At 43.1% G+C, this 18,554-nt stretch overlaps 1 protein-coding gene across 1 annotated transcript in view; it reads right to left on the minus strand.

Moving 5' to 3' along the window:
* F9 (coagulation factor IX) overlaps positions 1 to 18,554 on the minus strand; it is a 34,444-nt gene that overhangs the window by 9,023 nt on the left and 6,867 nt on the right. Inside the window, exons 4-6 of the mRNA XM_032841412.1 lie at positions 15,050 to 15,163; positions 6,045 to 6,173; positions 3,620 to 3,816 (exon numbers count right to left, since the gene is read on the minus strand). Of these exons, the coding sequence (XP_032697303.1) occupies positions 3,620 to 3,816; positions 6,045 to 6,173; positions 15,050 to 15,163 (440 nt within the window). The remainder of the gene's footprint in view (positions 1 to 3,619; positions 3,817 to 6,044; positions 6,174 to 15,049; positions 15,164 to 18,554) is intronic.

Below are 18,554 nucleotides of genomic sequence, written 5' to 3' on the forward strand. Positions count from 1 at the left end.
CGTTCTGCTCCGTTTTCTCCTCCGTAAACCTGCGTCTCTTTTTTTTTTTTCTCTTTTTTTTTTTCCCCCCCCCTGGTTCCTTCTCCCCCCCCCCCCCCCCCCCCCCGCCAACCCTTTTCAGGAAGCATGGGAATTGGGAATCCTTTCTGGGTGGTATTACTGAACTGTTTCGTGTTCCGGAGCCGTAGACCTATTTTGGCTGTGGAAACCCCAGCTGATGCTTGGCCTTCTGACGCCTTGGCTACAGCAACTGTGTTGCCGTCTTGGCGGCAATCAAATCAAGCATTTCCACCTCGCACAGGAGTGGGGGATGTGCCGCTGGCCCATCCACAAAGGACAGACTCTGGTTTATCTCCTGTTGCGTCTTTGAAAGTGACTTTTGTACACTTAGTTTATCTCCTGTTTTTGAAAACTAGTAACCTTTTGTGAGACAGTGGGTGGAGGTGGGTGTGGAGAGACAGCCCTTGGGTGAGAAGGAAACTGCAGAACAATGGTAAGGTCTTTCTCAAGTGTTCTAGATAGGAGCTCAGCTCTACGCCTTTGAAAAAGACTTAAAAGTTAGTGCTTTGTGCCTCTACAGTCAGTAATCCTATTTCATGTGGATGAACTAGGGAGTCAACATGTGAATGAGTGGTCTCGAACATTCCAAATGGTCTTAGCTATGCATGATGGGAAAGGGTTAATAGGTGTACTAACTATGTAAGTGTGCAATGAAGATGACATGAAAAGATTTGAAATGATGTGTATGTTTTATATCTTCTTCCTTACCAGTACACCTGTAACCATCATCTAACAGTTTCTTCTACTTGAAAAAATATAGCTTGCTAGAGTTACTAAAATTTCTATTCGAAAAGACTTGATTTGTTAAAACATTGGCAAGCATCTGGCTTAAAGGGGATGGGTGGAAAATGGAGAGATTATATGACTAAATTGAGACTTTATACACCCCCCCCTTTAGCTATTATTTGAGTGTGTTTGCCAATTTCATTTCTGGGTTGACAAGGGGACAAAGCTAAGCCCACAATGGGAGCATCCTAGGATATTTTTTTAATCCTGGGGGTTTTTTTTGTTTGTTTCTTTTTTTAAAGAGAAGTCATCTTTTAGGTAATAAAACACCCCTGGCTTTGCGGATCCTTCCCACTCTAGGGACTGCTTTATGTCCCACAACCCCCGAGGAAGATAATTATTATAAAGTAGGATCTTTTGTTCCAACCACCTATCCCTGGAAGTTGGATACATAATGAATAAGAATGTGCAAGAACACAAATAGTAAAATTAGATAGAATTAGATACATGGATGTTAAATAGAATGAAAGCGTAATTAGAGTGGCTGAATCCAGTAGTGTTTGTTCAAGGAAAGGTCAATAGGGAAGATCATTCTTACAAAGAATCATGAAGGAGAACAGAGATGTGGATGAGTGAAGGAAGAAGTCATGGTGGGTGAGGGGAGCAGTGCTGGTAGGATGCCTGGATAAGGGATAGAGGGGGTATCAAGGAACACACAGTGTATTTTGGTGGCTGTAAGATCAAGTCCAGCAAATATTCTTTTTTTAAAAAGATTTTATTTATTAGAGAGAGAGAGAGAGAGAGAGAGCATGAGAGGGTCAGAGGGAAAAGCAGACTCGCTGCTGAACAGAGAGCGCGACCTGGGACTTGATCCCAGGACCTTGGGATCATGACCTGAGCCGAAGGCAGACGCTTAATAGACTGAGCCACCCAGGTGCCCTCTGACAAATATTCTTAAAAGCAAATCCAAGGTGGGGCATCTGGGTGGCTCAGTCGTTAAGTGTCTGCCTTCAGCTCGGGTCATGATCCCAGGGTCCTGGGATCAAGTCCCACATCGGGCTCCCTGCTCAGCAGGGAGTCTGCTTCTCCCTCTTCCTCTGCCTTGCCCTCCCACTTGTGCGTGCGGTCTCTCTGTCTGTCTCTCAAATAAATGAAATCTTTAAAAAAAAGGCAAGGCCAAGGTAAAAAAACAGAAAATAATAGTCTTGGTTGTGATGGCCTACCACCCTTCACTACCATTCTTTACAATGTCGGTGCCAATCCCTACCTCCTAGGCAAATGTTCAATATCTTAAGACCCATTATGTTGGAAAATGTCAAGCATTCTGAAGAATCCTGAATAGATACATAGTTTCAGAGAATTCCAGTGGTGTTAAACCTGGGACATTTACCTGATCCTGGCTTAAATTGTTACTGGTTTGATGACTGAAAAGTCCTTGATGCTACTGGTCCCTGATGGCAAAAATTCAGACCTCAGTAGAGGTAATATTTTAGAGCAGAGCATCTTGAATTGCCACAAAATCATATGACCATGGCTACTAGGGAGTTTTGAGTTAGACTAACCCATTACAAGCACTATCCAATAGAACTTCCTGCAATGATGGCAGTGTTCTCTGCCTATGCTGTCCAGTGCCATGGCCCCGGGCCATACGTGGCTCTGTGCACTTGAAATGTGGCAGGTGTGCCTGAGATGAGTTTTTAATTTTACTTAATGGCAGTTGTTTAGATTTAAGTAGCTACGTGTGGTTAGCAGTTATGTGATTGGACGGAACCACTTTACATAAGGACCAGCCTGGCTCTTGGGCTCTGGGGCCCACTTCTTCTCTCAGATAGAATCACTCAGACTTCAGCTGTAGGGTCAAGGATAAGTTTTGCTACAAATCTAGCTCTTGGTTGTTGCCTCAGAAATGTGCACAGGTGATTCGCGTGTGGGTTGTTTGCAGATCACACCTGGAGAAGATGTGCGGCTAGAAATGTGGGTACCATGAGTTTACTGTTTGGCATTTGGTTCCTTTGGTTCCAAAGTGTAGTATATGCATCAAAATCACCCAAAGGGCTTGGTAACTAGCATACGAGTTGCTGCACCCCCCCCACCCCAGAGATTGTGCCTTAGTAGGTCATTGGGCTACTGCACGAAAATCTGCATTGCAAACAAGTTTTCAGGTGACTCTGATGCTAGCCCACTTTGAGCCTTGGACCAAGCCCCTATTTCAGACCCTAGTTCCAGTAACCCAGTTCTTGCTTTACTCCTTCCTACGTGACTCCTTTTAAAAATCCCTTCAAGGGTGCCTGGGTGGCTCAGTCACTTAAGCATCTACCTTCAGCTCAGGTCATGATCCCAGGGTCCTGGGATCCAGTCCCACATCTGGCTCCCTGCTCAGCGGGGAACCTACTTCTCCCTCTACCCTTCCCCCATGCTCATGATCTCTCTCTCTCCCTCTTTCTCAAATAAATAAGTAAAAAAAGAAATCCTTTCAAAATAATCCAATTTCTCTGGACCTAGAGACTTTCTCTCACCAGTTCTCCCATGAGGGGAAGTAGTACCCTGAACCCTAGTATCTGTGACCTCACTTTCACACCTCCCAGTTGCATGCCTGGAATCCTGCTCTGCTTTCCTTGGTGTTAGGCTCTCGACCTTGTATGGTTGCTGTCCTTGGACTTCTCTCTCACTAGCTCCCTACCACTGACGGCTTCTTCTTAGTGCTTAGTACTGAAACTTACCTAAATGCTTCCCCCACCCCAACAGGCCTGTCTGGTGCCCACGTCTCAGCCCCCGCCTGGCTTGTCCCTTGCCCTCTGGGCTCCAGTTTTGACACACCATTAATAGAGAGTACCTGCCAAGGGAATTGGCCTGGTTTGGCATCTTTCCCACCAACAACTCGAGTGAGGTCGTTGAGCGGTTGGGTAAGGTTCTCGGAAGTTTTTTCTGCTTCAGTGGAATTTTCATAGTCCATATTGGAAAAAAAAGTTTCAGCACGGGTGCGTGTCGTAGAAATGTGTGGGACAGAAACTCTTCCACATGGAAACGGCACTAGAAACATGGGAAAGGAAATTTAGCATTCTAATATCCTCATTGGCAAGCAAAGCATGTTTTACAGAAATCGAGAATGAGGCCTGTCTTTGTCACTTCTGAGAAGCAGGCCCATCAATATTTAAAAAATCTAATCAATGAATATAGTCTCAAACTAAAAGGTTAATTGCATTATTTTCATGGAAAGTTTTCAAACCCTTCATGAAAAGAACATTTGGCTCAGGAATCCATCATCTTTATGGAAATAGAATAGGTGTTCCAGAATCAAATTTTGTAAGTTTTATAAAGTCTAATGATTTTTTTTTTCTTTACTAAAAAGTCTTACTCCCAAGTACTGTCCTTAAATGGGATTCTGAGACTGGTGCCCCATAACTTTAACTTTAGAGTTAGGTAAATGGGGTTTCTGTTGCTTTATTGGGAACCAGGCTTTTTTTCGTAGACTAGAATACCATCTAGTCTCTAAGGTGGATTTAGGGATACGCTGGGAAGTAATCATGATTTAACTATTTAATTAGGAACTGAATAAATGAATGGGGGGGCGCCTGGCTGGCTCAGTTGGAAGAGCACGCAGCTCTTGGTGGTTGGGTTGTGAGTTTGAGTCCCACGTTGGGTGTGACTTAAACTTAAAAAACCCACAGACCTTTAACCAAGGAAATTATTAATGTGATTATCACAGCCACATCCTGTGGGAACTGGTCACCTTTTTACCTTGGGTCAGTTCATTTCCTAAAGGCAAGAAATCATCTCCTGCTATGTTGGGGCCAACCAGAACAGAAATTTGTAGTCAAGCCAAGTCACCTTACATTTCATTTTCATTTCGTACTTTGCTTCTAGCCACATTCCTTATAACAGACATTTCTATAACAACCAGCTGCAGCAAAGTATCATGAAGACAGCATGTGGTTGGGAAAACAGGAAATTAGTTCAAAATACTTATGTATAAATATATATCATCAACAATGCCAGAGGAAAGGGACCATTACTATTGAAAGGCAGGAAAGCTTATTTTAGGTTTGGCCTACTTACTCTGCTAAGAATAAGGCTATATTCAAATATAACACTTAATAGTTCAAGATGGTTCGCAATCCTTCTTTTTTTTTCTAACATAGAAGGGCTTTTAAGAGCTTAGCTACTATGCCATCTGTCTACACTGGAAGTTAGATTTTGAAGGTTAAAACATATAGATCTTCTTCTCTGGAGCTGGGCTGGCTGTGAAACGATTCATGTGAAGAACCAGGCAGAAGGACAGGGTGGGTAGGTCCCTGAAGCATTAGACTCTTTTAGCTGCAGTGGCATGTATACTCGTGGCTTCTGGTCCTTTCTTTAATTTCCTCTGCCAGGTGCTTTGGTGAGATAGGTATCGAACCCAGTTACAGAGGAAATGATGCATGATTTAATGTACCAATTTAATACCAGACTTTGCAAATGCAAAAGAAATTATATCTAGTTTGCTTCAGAAAGGCCCCTCATTTATCAAATATAATTGATCTTGCGGAACCTAGTGTTGTGTGTGTGTGTGTGTGTGTTTATCAAAGTTTCTGTTGCCTTCATTTCAGAGACAAGCAATATGAGTGTGGAGTGGAGATGTTCTGAATGCCCCAGTCAGCTGTCAATGTGGTGGCCTCATTGACATGACTGGGAAACGTTGTTTTGTCCACGGCTGTACAGACTGTGTTGGTCAGCCTGGCACAACCTGAAGTAGATGGCTGTCGGAACTATTCGGATGCCAAGTGTGTAAACTCAGCCCCGTGTAAACTCAGGCCGAGACCCAAGGATAGGAAATAACCTTCTTGGAGTAAGTCAGCCACACCCCGGCAGAATCAGGCTTAACATTTACCATCCCATGTACTAGAAGCCTATCAGTCAATCCTTCATGTATCATTTATGGCCTGGGATTACTATCATAATTTGACTCGATGAATTCCAGATATACAGAAATCATGTAAATTGATTGCTTCGTGATCTAAAAGCCAGAAAAAAAAAATGGACCCAGAAAAGATTTCAGACTGAGGACAGTTACAGAGTTTCTATTTAAAATGGCGATGCCATTTGGAAAGTTATCCAATTCAAGCTACTAATCTTTTTTGTGATCTCAAAAGGAAGTAGACACGAATAGGGATTATATAATTATATATAATTATATATTATATATTATATAGATTTGGAGGATGGATCTTCCCAGGCTTAAAAAACAAACAAACAAAAAAACAACTGATTTAGATTTTGACCTGCTGGTTCACAGGACCTCCGGTCTTCCGCAAGTTGGTAACCCATGGTACAGGAGCAAACCACCTTGTTATCGGGGCCCAGTTTACAAAACTGGTTGCATCTGCCATTCTTAATGTTGCATGTTACATCTGAAAGAGAGCAAAATAAACAGCAGTAGCATCATTTCCACGTGCATTTCTCAAGAGTGCCAGAAGCCACTGACTCACGTATAGGCCACACATAAGCATGGGGCATTCATGGAGAGAAGCTTGGGAGCCTCGAGCTAAGAGTGGAAGGAATGATAAAGTTCTTAATAAGGCATAAAAATGGCAGCAATAGATTTGATTTGCATAAACTGAAGGTTTGGGTGTTCTACTTTCACTAAATCTTGGACTGCAATTTTAAGAAGCTGTTTATGAAGGGATAATATATATTCAGGGATGTCCCTCAAAACTTCAGGGTGCATTTTCGCCAAGTGTGTGCACCTGTTTAATCGATGGATGGGCCATTATCCACATCCCAGAAGTTCTCCCCGTGCCCCCTTCCAGCCCTATACTGGTCCTCCTTTCCAAAGTTACCATCCGTTAACAGATTCTAAGAGTAAATTTTGCCTGTTCATGAACCTTATATAAATAGAAGCTCGCCATATGCACTCCTCGGTGTCTTTCATTGAAGGTTTTGTGAGTTTTATCCATGTTTTTTTGTACAGCAGTGGTTCATTTGCATGCTGGGTAGTATTCCATGGTGTAAATATTTCTGTTTTTATCCATTTTACTGTTGATGAATATTTGAGTTGAGTTTCCAGTTTTTGGCTCTTAGGTGTAATGCTATAATGAACATTCTTAATACAGATCTTTTGATAATATATGCGTGAGTCCTGGGTATATATACTTATGAGTGCAATTACTGGGTCGTATGTTCTGGTTTAGTAGATACTGCCAAGCAGTTTTCTGAAATACTTGTACAAATTTAATTTCCTACCATCAGTGCCTGAGGGTTCCAGTTCTTGGACATATTTTTTGCTGGTTTCTTCTCCCACTCTGACTTGCCTTTTTTGTCCTAAAATAGTGTATTTTGCTGAATAGAAGTCGCAGGTTTTTTAATGTTTTATTGATTGATTTGAGAGAGGTGAGAGCACAAGCAGGGGGAACAGCAGGCAGAGGGAGAGGGAGAAGCAGGCTTCCTGCTGAGCAGGGAGCCCGATGCGGGGCTCGATCCCAGGATCCCCGGGATCATGACCTGAGCTGAAGGCAGATAGATGCTGAGCTGACTGAGCCACCCAGGCACCCCCACAGTTTTGTTTTTGTTTTTGTTTTTAGAATTGTTTATTTATTTTAGAGGAGGAGAGAAAAAAAATCTCGAGTAGACTTCCTGCTGAGTGTGGAGCCAGTACTGGGCTTGATCTCGTGACCCTGAGATCATGACCTGAGCGGAAATCAAGAGTTAACTGCCTGAGCCACCCAGGCACCCCACTGAAGTTCATGGCTTTAATATAAGCCAATTTATCTAAGCACACTTGAAGCTGGCTGCGGTAGGTTTATATCAACATTAGAGAATGAAATCAGGTCCCTTAAGGGGGCTAAATGCCAAACACATTATGTGTGGGCACTGGTGAGCATTCTAGTGGCCCACATTTTCTTTCCTTTCCGGTATGATCTCCCTTATTAACATGAAGTGGGGTTCTTTGTCTCTTGTGATCCTTTTTGTCTTGGATTCTATTTTGCCTGATGTTAAGATCGCTTCACCAGTTTCTTTTTGTTACCATTTACCTGAAGATCTTTTTACATCCCTTTATTTTAGCCTCCTGGTGTAATTTTATTCTAGGTATCTCTTTTGTCAAAAGCATACAGTTAGATTTTTAACTCCAGACTGAAAATTGCCATTAACCCCGGTTCACATTAACTCTGACTTCTGATCTATTTGGTTCATTCCTGCCATCTTATTTTGTATTTTTTAATGACTGTGTTTTTCTTTGTTTCTCATGTACAGTCTCAATAACAGGAGGTAGCATGGTTCAGGGCTGGCCAGCAGAGACCTGCTGAGTTAAGAGAAACAGGGCTCTGTCTGCCCTTGGGCCTCTTTCTGTCTCTAGAGCAGCACAGGGACACATGGAGAGGAGATGCCGTCCTCCTCACCTAGCTGTTCAACAGCAGTACCACTTTCAAGAGAAACGCTCACTTGTCAGCGTAGTGAGGACATGGAAGGTTTGAAAAAGCGTGACTCTATGAGACGCCTGCTGTGTTCCTTAGTTCCTCAGTTCCTCCTAGCCACACGGTGTCTTTGCTGGCGCTGTGGCCATCCGCTCTGCATCCGACTTCTGACTCAAGCAGGTGCAGCCTTGGGTTGCCTCGGCTCCTGTCTGCACCGTGTGCCTCTCCTCTCTGACCTTGGTGCTTCCCTGTTGATGCCGAAGCATGGGATGTCGCGTCCCCCGTGCAGCAGCCCCTGGCGAGTACAGCTTGGAGATGTGGGGGGGAGGGGAGTTAACGACCCCTGGGCTAAACTTCTGACCACTGGGAGACACAAATCCTCTCACTATCTCCCCTCCCAGAGGGGCTGTCCTGAGGCCAGTTCCTATGGCTCCTTGGGAAACAGTCTCAGGAGGTCCAGCGATCAGCTGCAGACGAGGAGAGATGACTCCTTCTGTGATCAGTTCTCCTCTCCTCACTGCCTCACACGCCTGTCCCTTACTCTTGCTCCATAGGATTGCACAACCTCGTAAACAAGTTCGAGTCACAGACTCTTTTTTCCCTCCCTGGGGAAATCCAGGCTAACAGAGTGACCACATGGTTTTGGAGTATATTATGGATTTTTGAGTGTCAGATCTCAATTTTCAAATGCTATTTTACAGGGGCTAACATCGGTTAATGTAATAATTTGCTCATGTGCCTTACTGTTACTTCAGGAATTAAGGGGAGGCAAATCGACTGTTGTCAGGTAGGCAAAGGAACCTCCCTGAGCTTTAACCTGTGCTGCCAATAATCTACTAAGGGCGTGATCCAAAAAGATGGCACTTGGTCCTTCGTATTTATTTTTAAAAGACCTTTCTCCTTACTTATGGTGATTACATCCCTGGCTCTTTTCATGTTATTGGCTATCACTTTGTTGTTACAAAGCAATACTAAAGTGTTCAGCCGGATCAGATACCACCTGTAGAAGGTGTTCAGTCGGTATGAGATTGTGGTCAGTTTCCAGAGGTAGGTGGTAGGTGCAGCCTGCTGGGGTTCAGGGCATGAGCCGTGGGAATGAATAAACTCAGGGTGGTTTTCCCAATTCTGATTTTTGTCCTTGGCTAAGTTACGAGACCTGTCTGTCATTTTCCTCATTCGTCATTTTTCTTCCTGGTTTGGGTTATGTGTGCAGTGTGAAATATTGCCATCCAATCAGTAGTCTTTTGCTCTCAGAGAAAGGACTCAAGATTCTGGAAGTAGAATAGTAGCACACGGAGTTTCACGGGGGAGGTCCGTAACCCAGGATCTAAGGAACAGTCACTATGGGACTCATTCATCAGTGTGTTATTGAGCATTTAAATGTTTGGCATTGTGTTGGGTGTGGGTTCTCCCTGGTCCCAAGGTCGGTCTCTGTGCCTGGAATATCTGTTGAGCCTCTCAAAGCATCTGCTCTTTTTTCCCTTCATATTAGCCCAAACACCTCTTTCTAATTCCACTTAGGCCTACTACCGAAGTTATCCTGTTCTGCTTTCTTTGACTCTGCCTTCATCTTCCCTCATATTTCAGTCATGTGAACACCAGAGCTCAGACAAAAGATGTTCTATTTGACCAGCTTACCATAGAATATGCTGGTAGTTAGCTAAACTCAAGATATTTTCTTTTCTCCAGTCCACAGCAATACTCAGTAAATAAGAGTGTGATGTCTACAACAATGTGTCAGCAAAGTGTAAAAAGTGTTTATGTGCTTGTGATTTTTTTCTGTGGGTAGATGCCTCTTGTACTCTTTAGACGGGACAGGAATGACCCAAGTTCTTACAGACCTTGATCTGTCTGGCAAGGTCTCAGACCTGATGTGTAAGTGGGGACCCACAGCGGTCATTATTCTAACCACAGGGACGCAGTGACCAATCCATTGTTATTCTTTTAACTAGAGAACAGGCCTTGAGTGTTTGTACCTCCTTCTCCCAGAGAGGAGCCTGATGAACAAGGGAAAAGGCAAATAACAAGTTCTTAACAATGGAAATCTCCGTGGCCCCCACTTTTTTTTTTCCAAGACAAGGGTGAGGCAAGAAATTTGGGGCATCGATGCTCTGTAAACTGTGTCGTCTAGCAGCCTTTGAGGTCAGTCTGCTGATCAGTTTGAAGCAACAGCTTACATGGGAGTTTGTACATGCTTCTGCTTTCCCCTTGTCTGAGATAAAAAGATTTTTGGGAGAATTCCCACTCTGTCTCTGCACCAGCTGCACCAGGAGGATTTTTCTCAACCTGGATCAGGGAGGCTGGGGGAGAGCGAGGCTCCCTAGAGGCCAGATACGGTGGTCAAAGCAAGGGCAACAGCAGAGCCCTTCCCAGATCAAAGTGTGGGGAACCTGAGGCCACCGTAGACTTACTTCCGCTGTGTGCCCCACAGCCTCGCACGGGGAGCAAACCCTGTTATAGAAAGTCTCTGCTTATATTACATTCCTCAGGGCAATTCTCCTCCATTAGAGTGTCTTCATTTAAACTAAAGACATTTAGAAATATTTAAGGCTCAACACTATTTTTAAACAATTGCTCCTAATTTTATTTCATTTTGTTTATTTTTTTAAAAGTAAGTTCTGCCAGGAACATGACAAGGATGCCCACTCTCACCACTCTTGTTCAACATAGTATTAGAAGTCCTAGCAACAGCAATCAGACAACAAAGAGAAATAAAAGGTATCCAAATTGGCAATGAAGAAGTCAAACTCTCTCTTCGCAGATGACATGATTCTTTATATGGAAAACCCAAAAGACTCCACCCCCAAACTACTAGAACTCATACAGCAATTCAGTAACGTGGCAGGATACAAATCAGTGGCTTTCTTATACACTAACAATGAAAATACAGAAAGGGAAATTAGAGAATCGATTCCATTTACTATAGCACCAGGAACCATAAGGTACCTGGGAATAAACCTAACCAAAGAGGTAAAGGATCTGTACTCGAGGAACTACAGAACACTCATGAAAGAAATTGAAGAAGACACAAAAAGATGGAAGACCATTCCATGCTCTTGGATCAGAAGAATAAACATTGTTAAAATGTCTGTACTGCCTAGAGCAATCTATACTTTTAATGCCATTCCAATAAAAATTCCACCATATTTTTCAAAGAGCTGGAGCAAATAATCCAAAAATTTGTATGGAACCAGAAGAGACCCCGAATCGCTAAGGAAATGTTGAAGAACAAAAATAAAACTGGGGGCATCACGTTACCTGATTTCAAGCTTTACTACAAAGCTGTGATCACTAAGACAGCATGGTACTGGCATAAAAACAGACACATAGACCAGTGGAACAGAGTAGAGCGCCCAGATATGGACTCTCGACTCTATGGTCAGTTAATCTTCGACAAAACAGGAAAAAATATACAGTGGGAAAAAGACAGTCTCTTCAATAAATGGTGCTGGGAAAACTGGGTAGCTATATGTAGAAGAATGAAACTCAGCCATTCTCTTACACCGAACACAAAGATAAACTCAAAATGGATAAAAGACCTCAACGTGAGACAGGAATCCATCAGAATCCTAGAGGAGAACATAGGCAGTAATCTCTTCGATATCAGCCACAGCAACTTCTTTCAAGATATGTCTCCAAAGGCAAAGGAAACAAAAGTGAAAATAACCTTTTGGGACTTCCTCAAAATCAAAAGCTTCTGCACAGGAAAAGAAACAGTCAAGAAAACAAAGAGGCAACCCCCGGAATGGGAGAAGATATTTGCAAATGACAGTACAGACAAAAGATTGATATCCAGGATCTATAAAGAACTCCTCAAACTCAACACACACAAAACAGATAATCATATCAAATAATGGGCAGAAGATATGAACAGACACTTCTCCAATGAAGACATATAAATGGCTATCAGACACATGAAAAAATGTTCATCATCACTAGCCATCAGGGAGATTCAAATTAAAACCACATTGAGATACCACAGTACACCAGTTAGAATGGCCAAAATTAGCAAGACAGGAAACAACATGTGTTGGAGGGAATGTGGAGAAAGGGGAACCCTCTTACACTGTTGGTGGGAATGCAAGTTGGTGCAGCCTCTTTGGAGAACAGCGTGGAGATTCCTCAAGAAATTAAAAATAGAGCTTCCCTATGACCCTGCAATTGCACTACTGGGTATTTACCCCAAAGATACAGATGTAGTGAAAAGAAGGGCCATCTGTACCCCAATGTTTATAGCAGCAATGGCCACGGTCGCCAAACTGTGGAAAGAACCAAGGTGCCCTTCAAGGGAAGAATGGATAAGGAAGATGTGACCCCTATACACTATGGAGTATTATGCCTCCATCAGAAAGGATGAATACCCAACTTTTGTAGCAACATGGATGGGACTGGAAGAGATTATGCTGAGTGAAATAAGTCAAGCAGAGAGAGTCAATTATCATATGGTTTCACTTATTTGTGGAGCATAACAAATAGCATGGAGGACATGGGGAGTTAGGAGAAGGGAGTTGGGGGAAATTGGAAGGGGAGGTGAACAATGAGAGACTATGGACTCTGAAAAACAATCCAAAGGGTTTGAAGAGGTGGGGGGGTGGGAGGTTGGGGGAACCAGGTGGTGGGTATTAGAGAGGGCACGGACTGCATGGAGCACTGGGTGTGGTACAAAAAACAATGAATACTGTTATGCTGAAAATGAATGTAAAAAAATGATTAAAAAATAAAAAGTACGTTCTGCGCCCACCGTGGGGCTTGAACTCATAACACTCTACCCACTGAGCCCGCCAGGCGCCTCGCTAAACACTATTTTCATTTACGCTATACTACAATGTGCCCTTGGTTTTGAACTGAGACTAATTGAGGTAATTCGTTCCCTCAGCTCCAATGGCTATGTTATTTAAGCTGATAATAAGTAACGACTCCAAAGATTTCCCTCGGTTTCCATAATAGCAGGATCAGATTTATCTATGGAAATCTGCATTTGAAATTGGAACCTTCCAGATGGAAGTAGCACTGCAGAGATCTTGCACGAGTTACCACACCCACAGGAAAGGCAACAGAGGCACTGGTTTGCCCCCATGCTGGGAAATCTGAGGGAATGGGGGTCTGAGCTGGGGGTACTGGTCCACCCACCTGTATCCGTTCTTTTCTTTATTTTTAAATGTTATTATGCTGCCACCTTTTCCTTTTGTTATCTTCTATTCTCTTTTTGTCTTTTAGCTCTCAAAGGGAGATGATCAATGGGGTCCTCTTTAGTCCCCAAAAGATTTCTGAACAACATTACAGGTGACTTTTTTTTCCTTTCTCTGTAGGACAGCTGCCGCTGCTGAGTTTCATTTTGTTTTATGCCTCTTTCATCTGTGTTGGGTGCATTGTTGGAAAGTCTTAATATATAGAGTCCTGCCAGTTTTCTACTCTTTGCCCTTAGTCAGGTAGCCTGTGCTGTTAAATTCTTTCCCTAGAATAGCATCTCCATTCATCTGGAGTTTCAGGAGAGAGAGGGAGACTCTGTCATTAGCATGGTGTGCCTTTCACAACCATAAAACCAGTAATCTTGCATCCAGAAATAATAAGCAAGTAGGAGAAGGACTTGGGGATTTACTGCTCCAATTGCCAAAATCCCAAGGGGGGAGAATATTCTAGGCTATGAGGAGGAAAGAGGCACCATGCTCCTAAATTTGCCATGTAACTTTTTCAGTGTAATCCACATAGTGAAATGCAGGAGTGAGCTCCGATTTTTGTCAACAAATTTAACATGGGAAGTGGTTACTGTGTGTAGAGAAGTGCCTGTTTGATGGAGAATTGGCCTCGCCATTTCTCAATTCTGTATTTCACTGATTTCCACTGCCTGTGTTGATAATGATTTAGTCCTGAGTTCAAACAATTTTATGGGTTCGGTTTTCTTTGCATTTTGTAGATAGAAGTATGGGTTTTGGTCAGACCAACTAAAGTTCAGGTTCAGGCTCAACCACTGATAGCCTCTGTGATTTTGAGCTATCTGAGCTATATAATTTCTTCATCTGCACAGAATGGAGACAATAATGGCACTGAGGGCCTACGGTTGTACTGAGGATTAATAAATGAGGGGAGCATCATTATTCCTTAATATTAGCTGCCATATATTAATTACTGTTGCTCTTTCTGTGGTTTCTTGAACTCATCCAAGAAACTAGGACTACACATCAAATGAATGTTCATAAGCTTGGAAAGTATATGCTCTACATGGCGCAATATTATTCAGCCTTTTGAAAAAAAGAAACCCTGTCCTGTGCAACTGCATGGATGAACCTGGAGTACATTACACTAAAGGAAACAAGCCAGTCACAGAAGGACAAACATTGCATGATTCTACTTATTTGAGGTGTCGAAAATAGGCAGACACATAGAAACAGAGAACACAGTTGTGCTTGCCAGGGGCCGAGGGAAAGAGAAATGGGGGAGCTGCTGTTCAGCCGGTATAAACTTTAAGTTATGCAAGATGTAGGCCTTCTGGAGAGGTGCTGTACTGTAAGCTTCAAAATTTGTTACAAGTAAAGATCTCCTGGGGCATCTGGGTGGCTCAGTAAGCTAAGCGTCTGCCTTTGGCTCAGGTCCTGATCTCAGGGTCTTGGGATCCAGCCCTTTGTGGGGCTCCCTGCTCAGCGGGGAGTCACCTTCTCCCTTTCCCTCTGCCCCTCCCCTTGCTCGTGTTCTCCCTCTGTCTCTCAAGTAAATAAAATCTTTAAAAAAAGAGTATAGATCTCTTGTTAAGTGTCCTTTACCACAATAAGAATATGTTTTTAAGAGAAAATTATGATACATAAATATTGCACTTTCCGGTTTCATCTGGTTCCACAGGAAAATGTGGAACCGTGAGTAATCAAAAAGTGGTTACTTACCTACTTCACAGTTCTTTCCTTCAAATCCAACTTGACACCAGCACTCATAGGAATTGATGTCATCTTTGCATATGCCGCCATTTAAACATGGATTGGACTCACATTGATCTCCGTCTTTGAGATAGGTTAAGAAAGTTGAATTAGCAAATCAGGTGCTTTGAATGCCTCCGTGCACAGACTCCTGGGGAGGGGAGCCTGATTTTCGGGTCAGAACTGCTGATGCTGCTGTTTAGGGGTTGCCCCCATCTTCCTGAATTTCCAAGAACAACCCGAGCAAAGGTTCTTAGGCTACTACTGTCCTAGGAAGTTGCTCTGAGGAAGGCAGTTTATGCAACCAAGGAAGCGGAAGAGGGAGAAGAAAGTCCGAGGTTAGACATGGACTATATGTGCCTGGGGGAAAAGGGTTTGCATTCCTTTCTTGGAGAATGATGACAAGTTGGTTCTAAACCAAATCCCAGCGCTTCATCAGTTGGTAACTCTGTGTCATGCAGGGCCCACTACGGTAGGTCTTGCAGAACATGCGAGCTGGGGAGCAGATGGTACTTCCTCTCAGAGAACTGGCAGCCTCAGCTCGGAGCAAATGCCTCTACTTCCTTCTGGTATCATTAACTTTTTTAAAGTATAGTATGCAGTCATGGTTCGAGACAATGGAAGAGCCACCAGAAGCGTCTCTCCCTGCTAAAAGAGACTCTGCTGTCTGTGACTTAGGTCCTAAATGGTCTAGGTAAAGTGAGAAGCAGTTTTTCTTTTTTTAAAAAAAATTTTTGGCTGGGTGGTGAACATTGGGGAGGGCATGTGCTATGGTGAGTGCTGTGAAATGTGTAAGCCTGATGATTCACACACCTGTGCCCCTGGGGCGAAATAACACATTATATGTTAATAAAAAATTGTTTTTAAAGTCGTAATTTTTAAAATTGTATTTTTTAAAAATTTTACTTTTATATTTAATCTGCAAAATAATGCATTATATGTTAATAAAAATTGTTTTTAAAGTTGTTTTTAAAATTTTATTTTTATATTTTATTTGCAAAATAATACATTATATGTTAAAAATTGTTTTTGAAGTTGTAATTTTTAAAATTTTATTTTTTAAAAAATTTATTTTTATATTTTATTTGCCAAATAATACATTACATGTTAACAAAATTGTTTTTAAAGTTGTAGTTTTTAAAATTTTTTTTTAAAATTTTATTTTTATATTTAATCTGCAAAATAATACCTTATGTGGTAATAAAAACTGTTTTTAAAGTTGTAGTTTTTAAAATTTATTTTAACAATTTTAAAAAAGTTTTAATTTTAATTCCTGTTAGTTGGCAAAACACTGTTCTATTAGTTTCCCGTGAGAAACCACTTTTCCCACAAACAGTTGAAAAGGAAAAGGTTCTGAAGTTCTGCTTTATTTATGTGTAAATTGGCTGTATTTCCTCCCTGCTTTTCCTGAAGTTTCTATATTCAGAGAGTTCTTGAGAGCCTTAGAAGACACCTGTGGTAGAAAACCATGAGGAAGGAACAGGCAAGAGGGGAAGGGTCAGGATGAGAAGGGAAGCTTTGAGTCTGGTTTCTGAAAGCTCCTGCTCCATCCATACTTCGAAGGAAGCTGCTGGAGAAAGGGATGAGTAGAACCAGAAGCGCGCCAGGCACACCCTCGGAGCTAAAAGAAACAGCCCTGAAGACAAAGTAAGAGCTAGGACAGCAAGAGTAAGAGGCCAGGATGGCCTAGCAATGAAAGAACGGGAAAAGGGGAAATGAAAGAGAAATTTCTGATTCTCGGTCCTGCTTTGGAGCAAACCTTCCCCTTCCCCCTTCTGGCGGGGAGGTTGCTCGTAGGAGGGGGAGGCAGGGCTCAGCTGTCACACTCGGTCAGTAGGACGCGCCTAGCTCCTGTTGACTGAGGGCTCCTATCCCTTTCTCAGAAATAGTCCCTCCCCGGAAAATCTGCTTGCCGTAAAGACTAGACCCTGTCCCCTCTGCCCCTTGACCCACTGTGCTTTTTGCCCAGATGGTTCAATTTGTTCCAATTCTATGAAAACAAAATACGTTATCTCTGGTTTATTATTATTGATGTTCAAACTGGTCTAAAAAACGAGCTACATTTGCACTTTATATTATAGACCAGCGGATCTGAATTATTTAGGATGTTTCACTGAAAGGGTCTGGGCTTGCAGCCAGCTACACAGCAACTCATTTGCTGAGACATAGCTTTAAAACGAGTGTCATTTTATCCCGCATTTAGTCCTCCTTTGGGTGCTCGTGTGTGTGTACTTTGGGCTCAGGCGAAGCCACCGACAGTAGGGATCAAAGACAACAAGGGACAAGGCCTTTCAAGTGAGAGCTTCGGGTTGTTGTTTAATGAGTAACAGCCCCCGGATCTGAAGGCTGGGAGGGGTGATGGTGAGAGCAAGGGCTCGCTCTTTCGAGAACTTGGGTTCCCTTCTGGGCTCTGTGACTCCCCAACTGGATGACCTTTGGCAAGTCTTGAGCCTCCCTAAGCCTCCGTGTTCCCTGTAAACTGAGGTTGATAATGCTCCGCTTGCTGGGGTGGTGTGCGGATGAAATAGGGCAGGCGCTCTGTAAACCGTCAAGAGCTTGACAGCCGCTGGCTCATGTGCCTGGACGATCGATCTTTCTTCAACCAGACCGTTGATAGTAGAGGATAAGGTGGGTGTGAGGGGCATGCACCTGGCAGTATGTGGAACACCATCAGCTCTTTTGGGGTGGTTAGGAAACTTGGCCGCAACTGAAAAGAGGCGGGGAGCTATTTTCCTCTTGCTTCTTTGTTCTGGTTTTTGGAGGATGAAGCAGTAGTGACCGAATCATGCCACTGAGGTTTCTGAGATATCTTTACCCCGGATGCGGTAAACAACATGGCCTTTGACCCAGAAGGCAGGGGCTCAGCTTCAAAATATAGTGCTTAGGGGGTTCTGACCAACCTCTGCTGGGGAGTGGGGTGGGCAATGAACGGGTCATGGGAATTTAAATACAGCCCAGAGTTTGTGGAGGCGGGTGGGGAAGTAGAAATTGATTTGCTTTAAAAATCTATCACAAGGGGCACCTGACTGGCTCAAGTCGGTGGCGTGTGTGACTTCCGATCTCGGGGCTGTGGGTTCAAGCCCCGTGTTGGGGGTAGAGATTACTTAAAAAGAAAATCTTAAAAACAATCACGAGATTTAAGGTTTTAAATGTAATGGAAATAAGGACTAAAAAGACTCATTTGGACCAACTGCAGGGGACTACCTGAGGAGAGCATTGGCCTGGTAGCCTGCATTACTAACAGTAAGGAAAGGCCGAGAAAGTAAATGGAATGGAGTGGACTTCATCCTCCCTCAGGAGTTAAAAATAGAAGTGGAGAAATTGAGTTACTGGAGTATGAACCAGTTCCAGAATAGCGAGTGGAACCTAGCACTGGATCTCCAATGGCTGGAACTCAGTGAATTTGCCGTCTAGGTTCTGTCCATGCGGATGGTCTCGCATAAGCCAACTTCTGGAACGGCTGCTGCCTCACTAT

The sequence above is a fragment of the Lontra canadensis genome, unplaced genomic scaffold (assembly GCF_010015895.1).
Source record: "Lontra canadensis isolate GAN:19392208 unplaced genomic scaffold, GSC_riverotter_1.0 scaffold123, whole genome shotgun sequence".
NCBI classification, from domain to species: Eukaryota; Metazoa; Chordata; class Mammalia; order Carnivora; family Mustelidae; genus Lontra; species Lontra canadensis.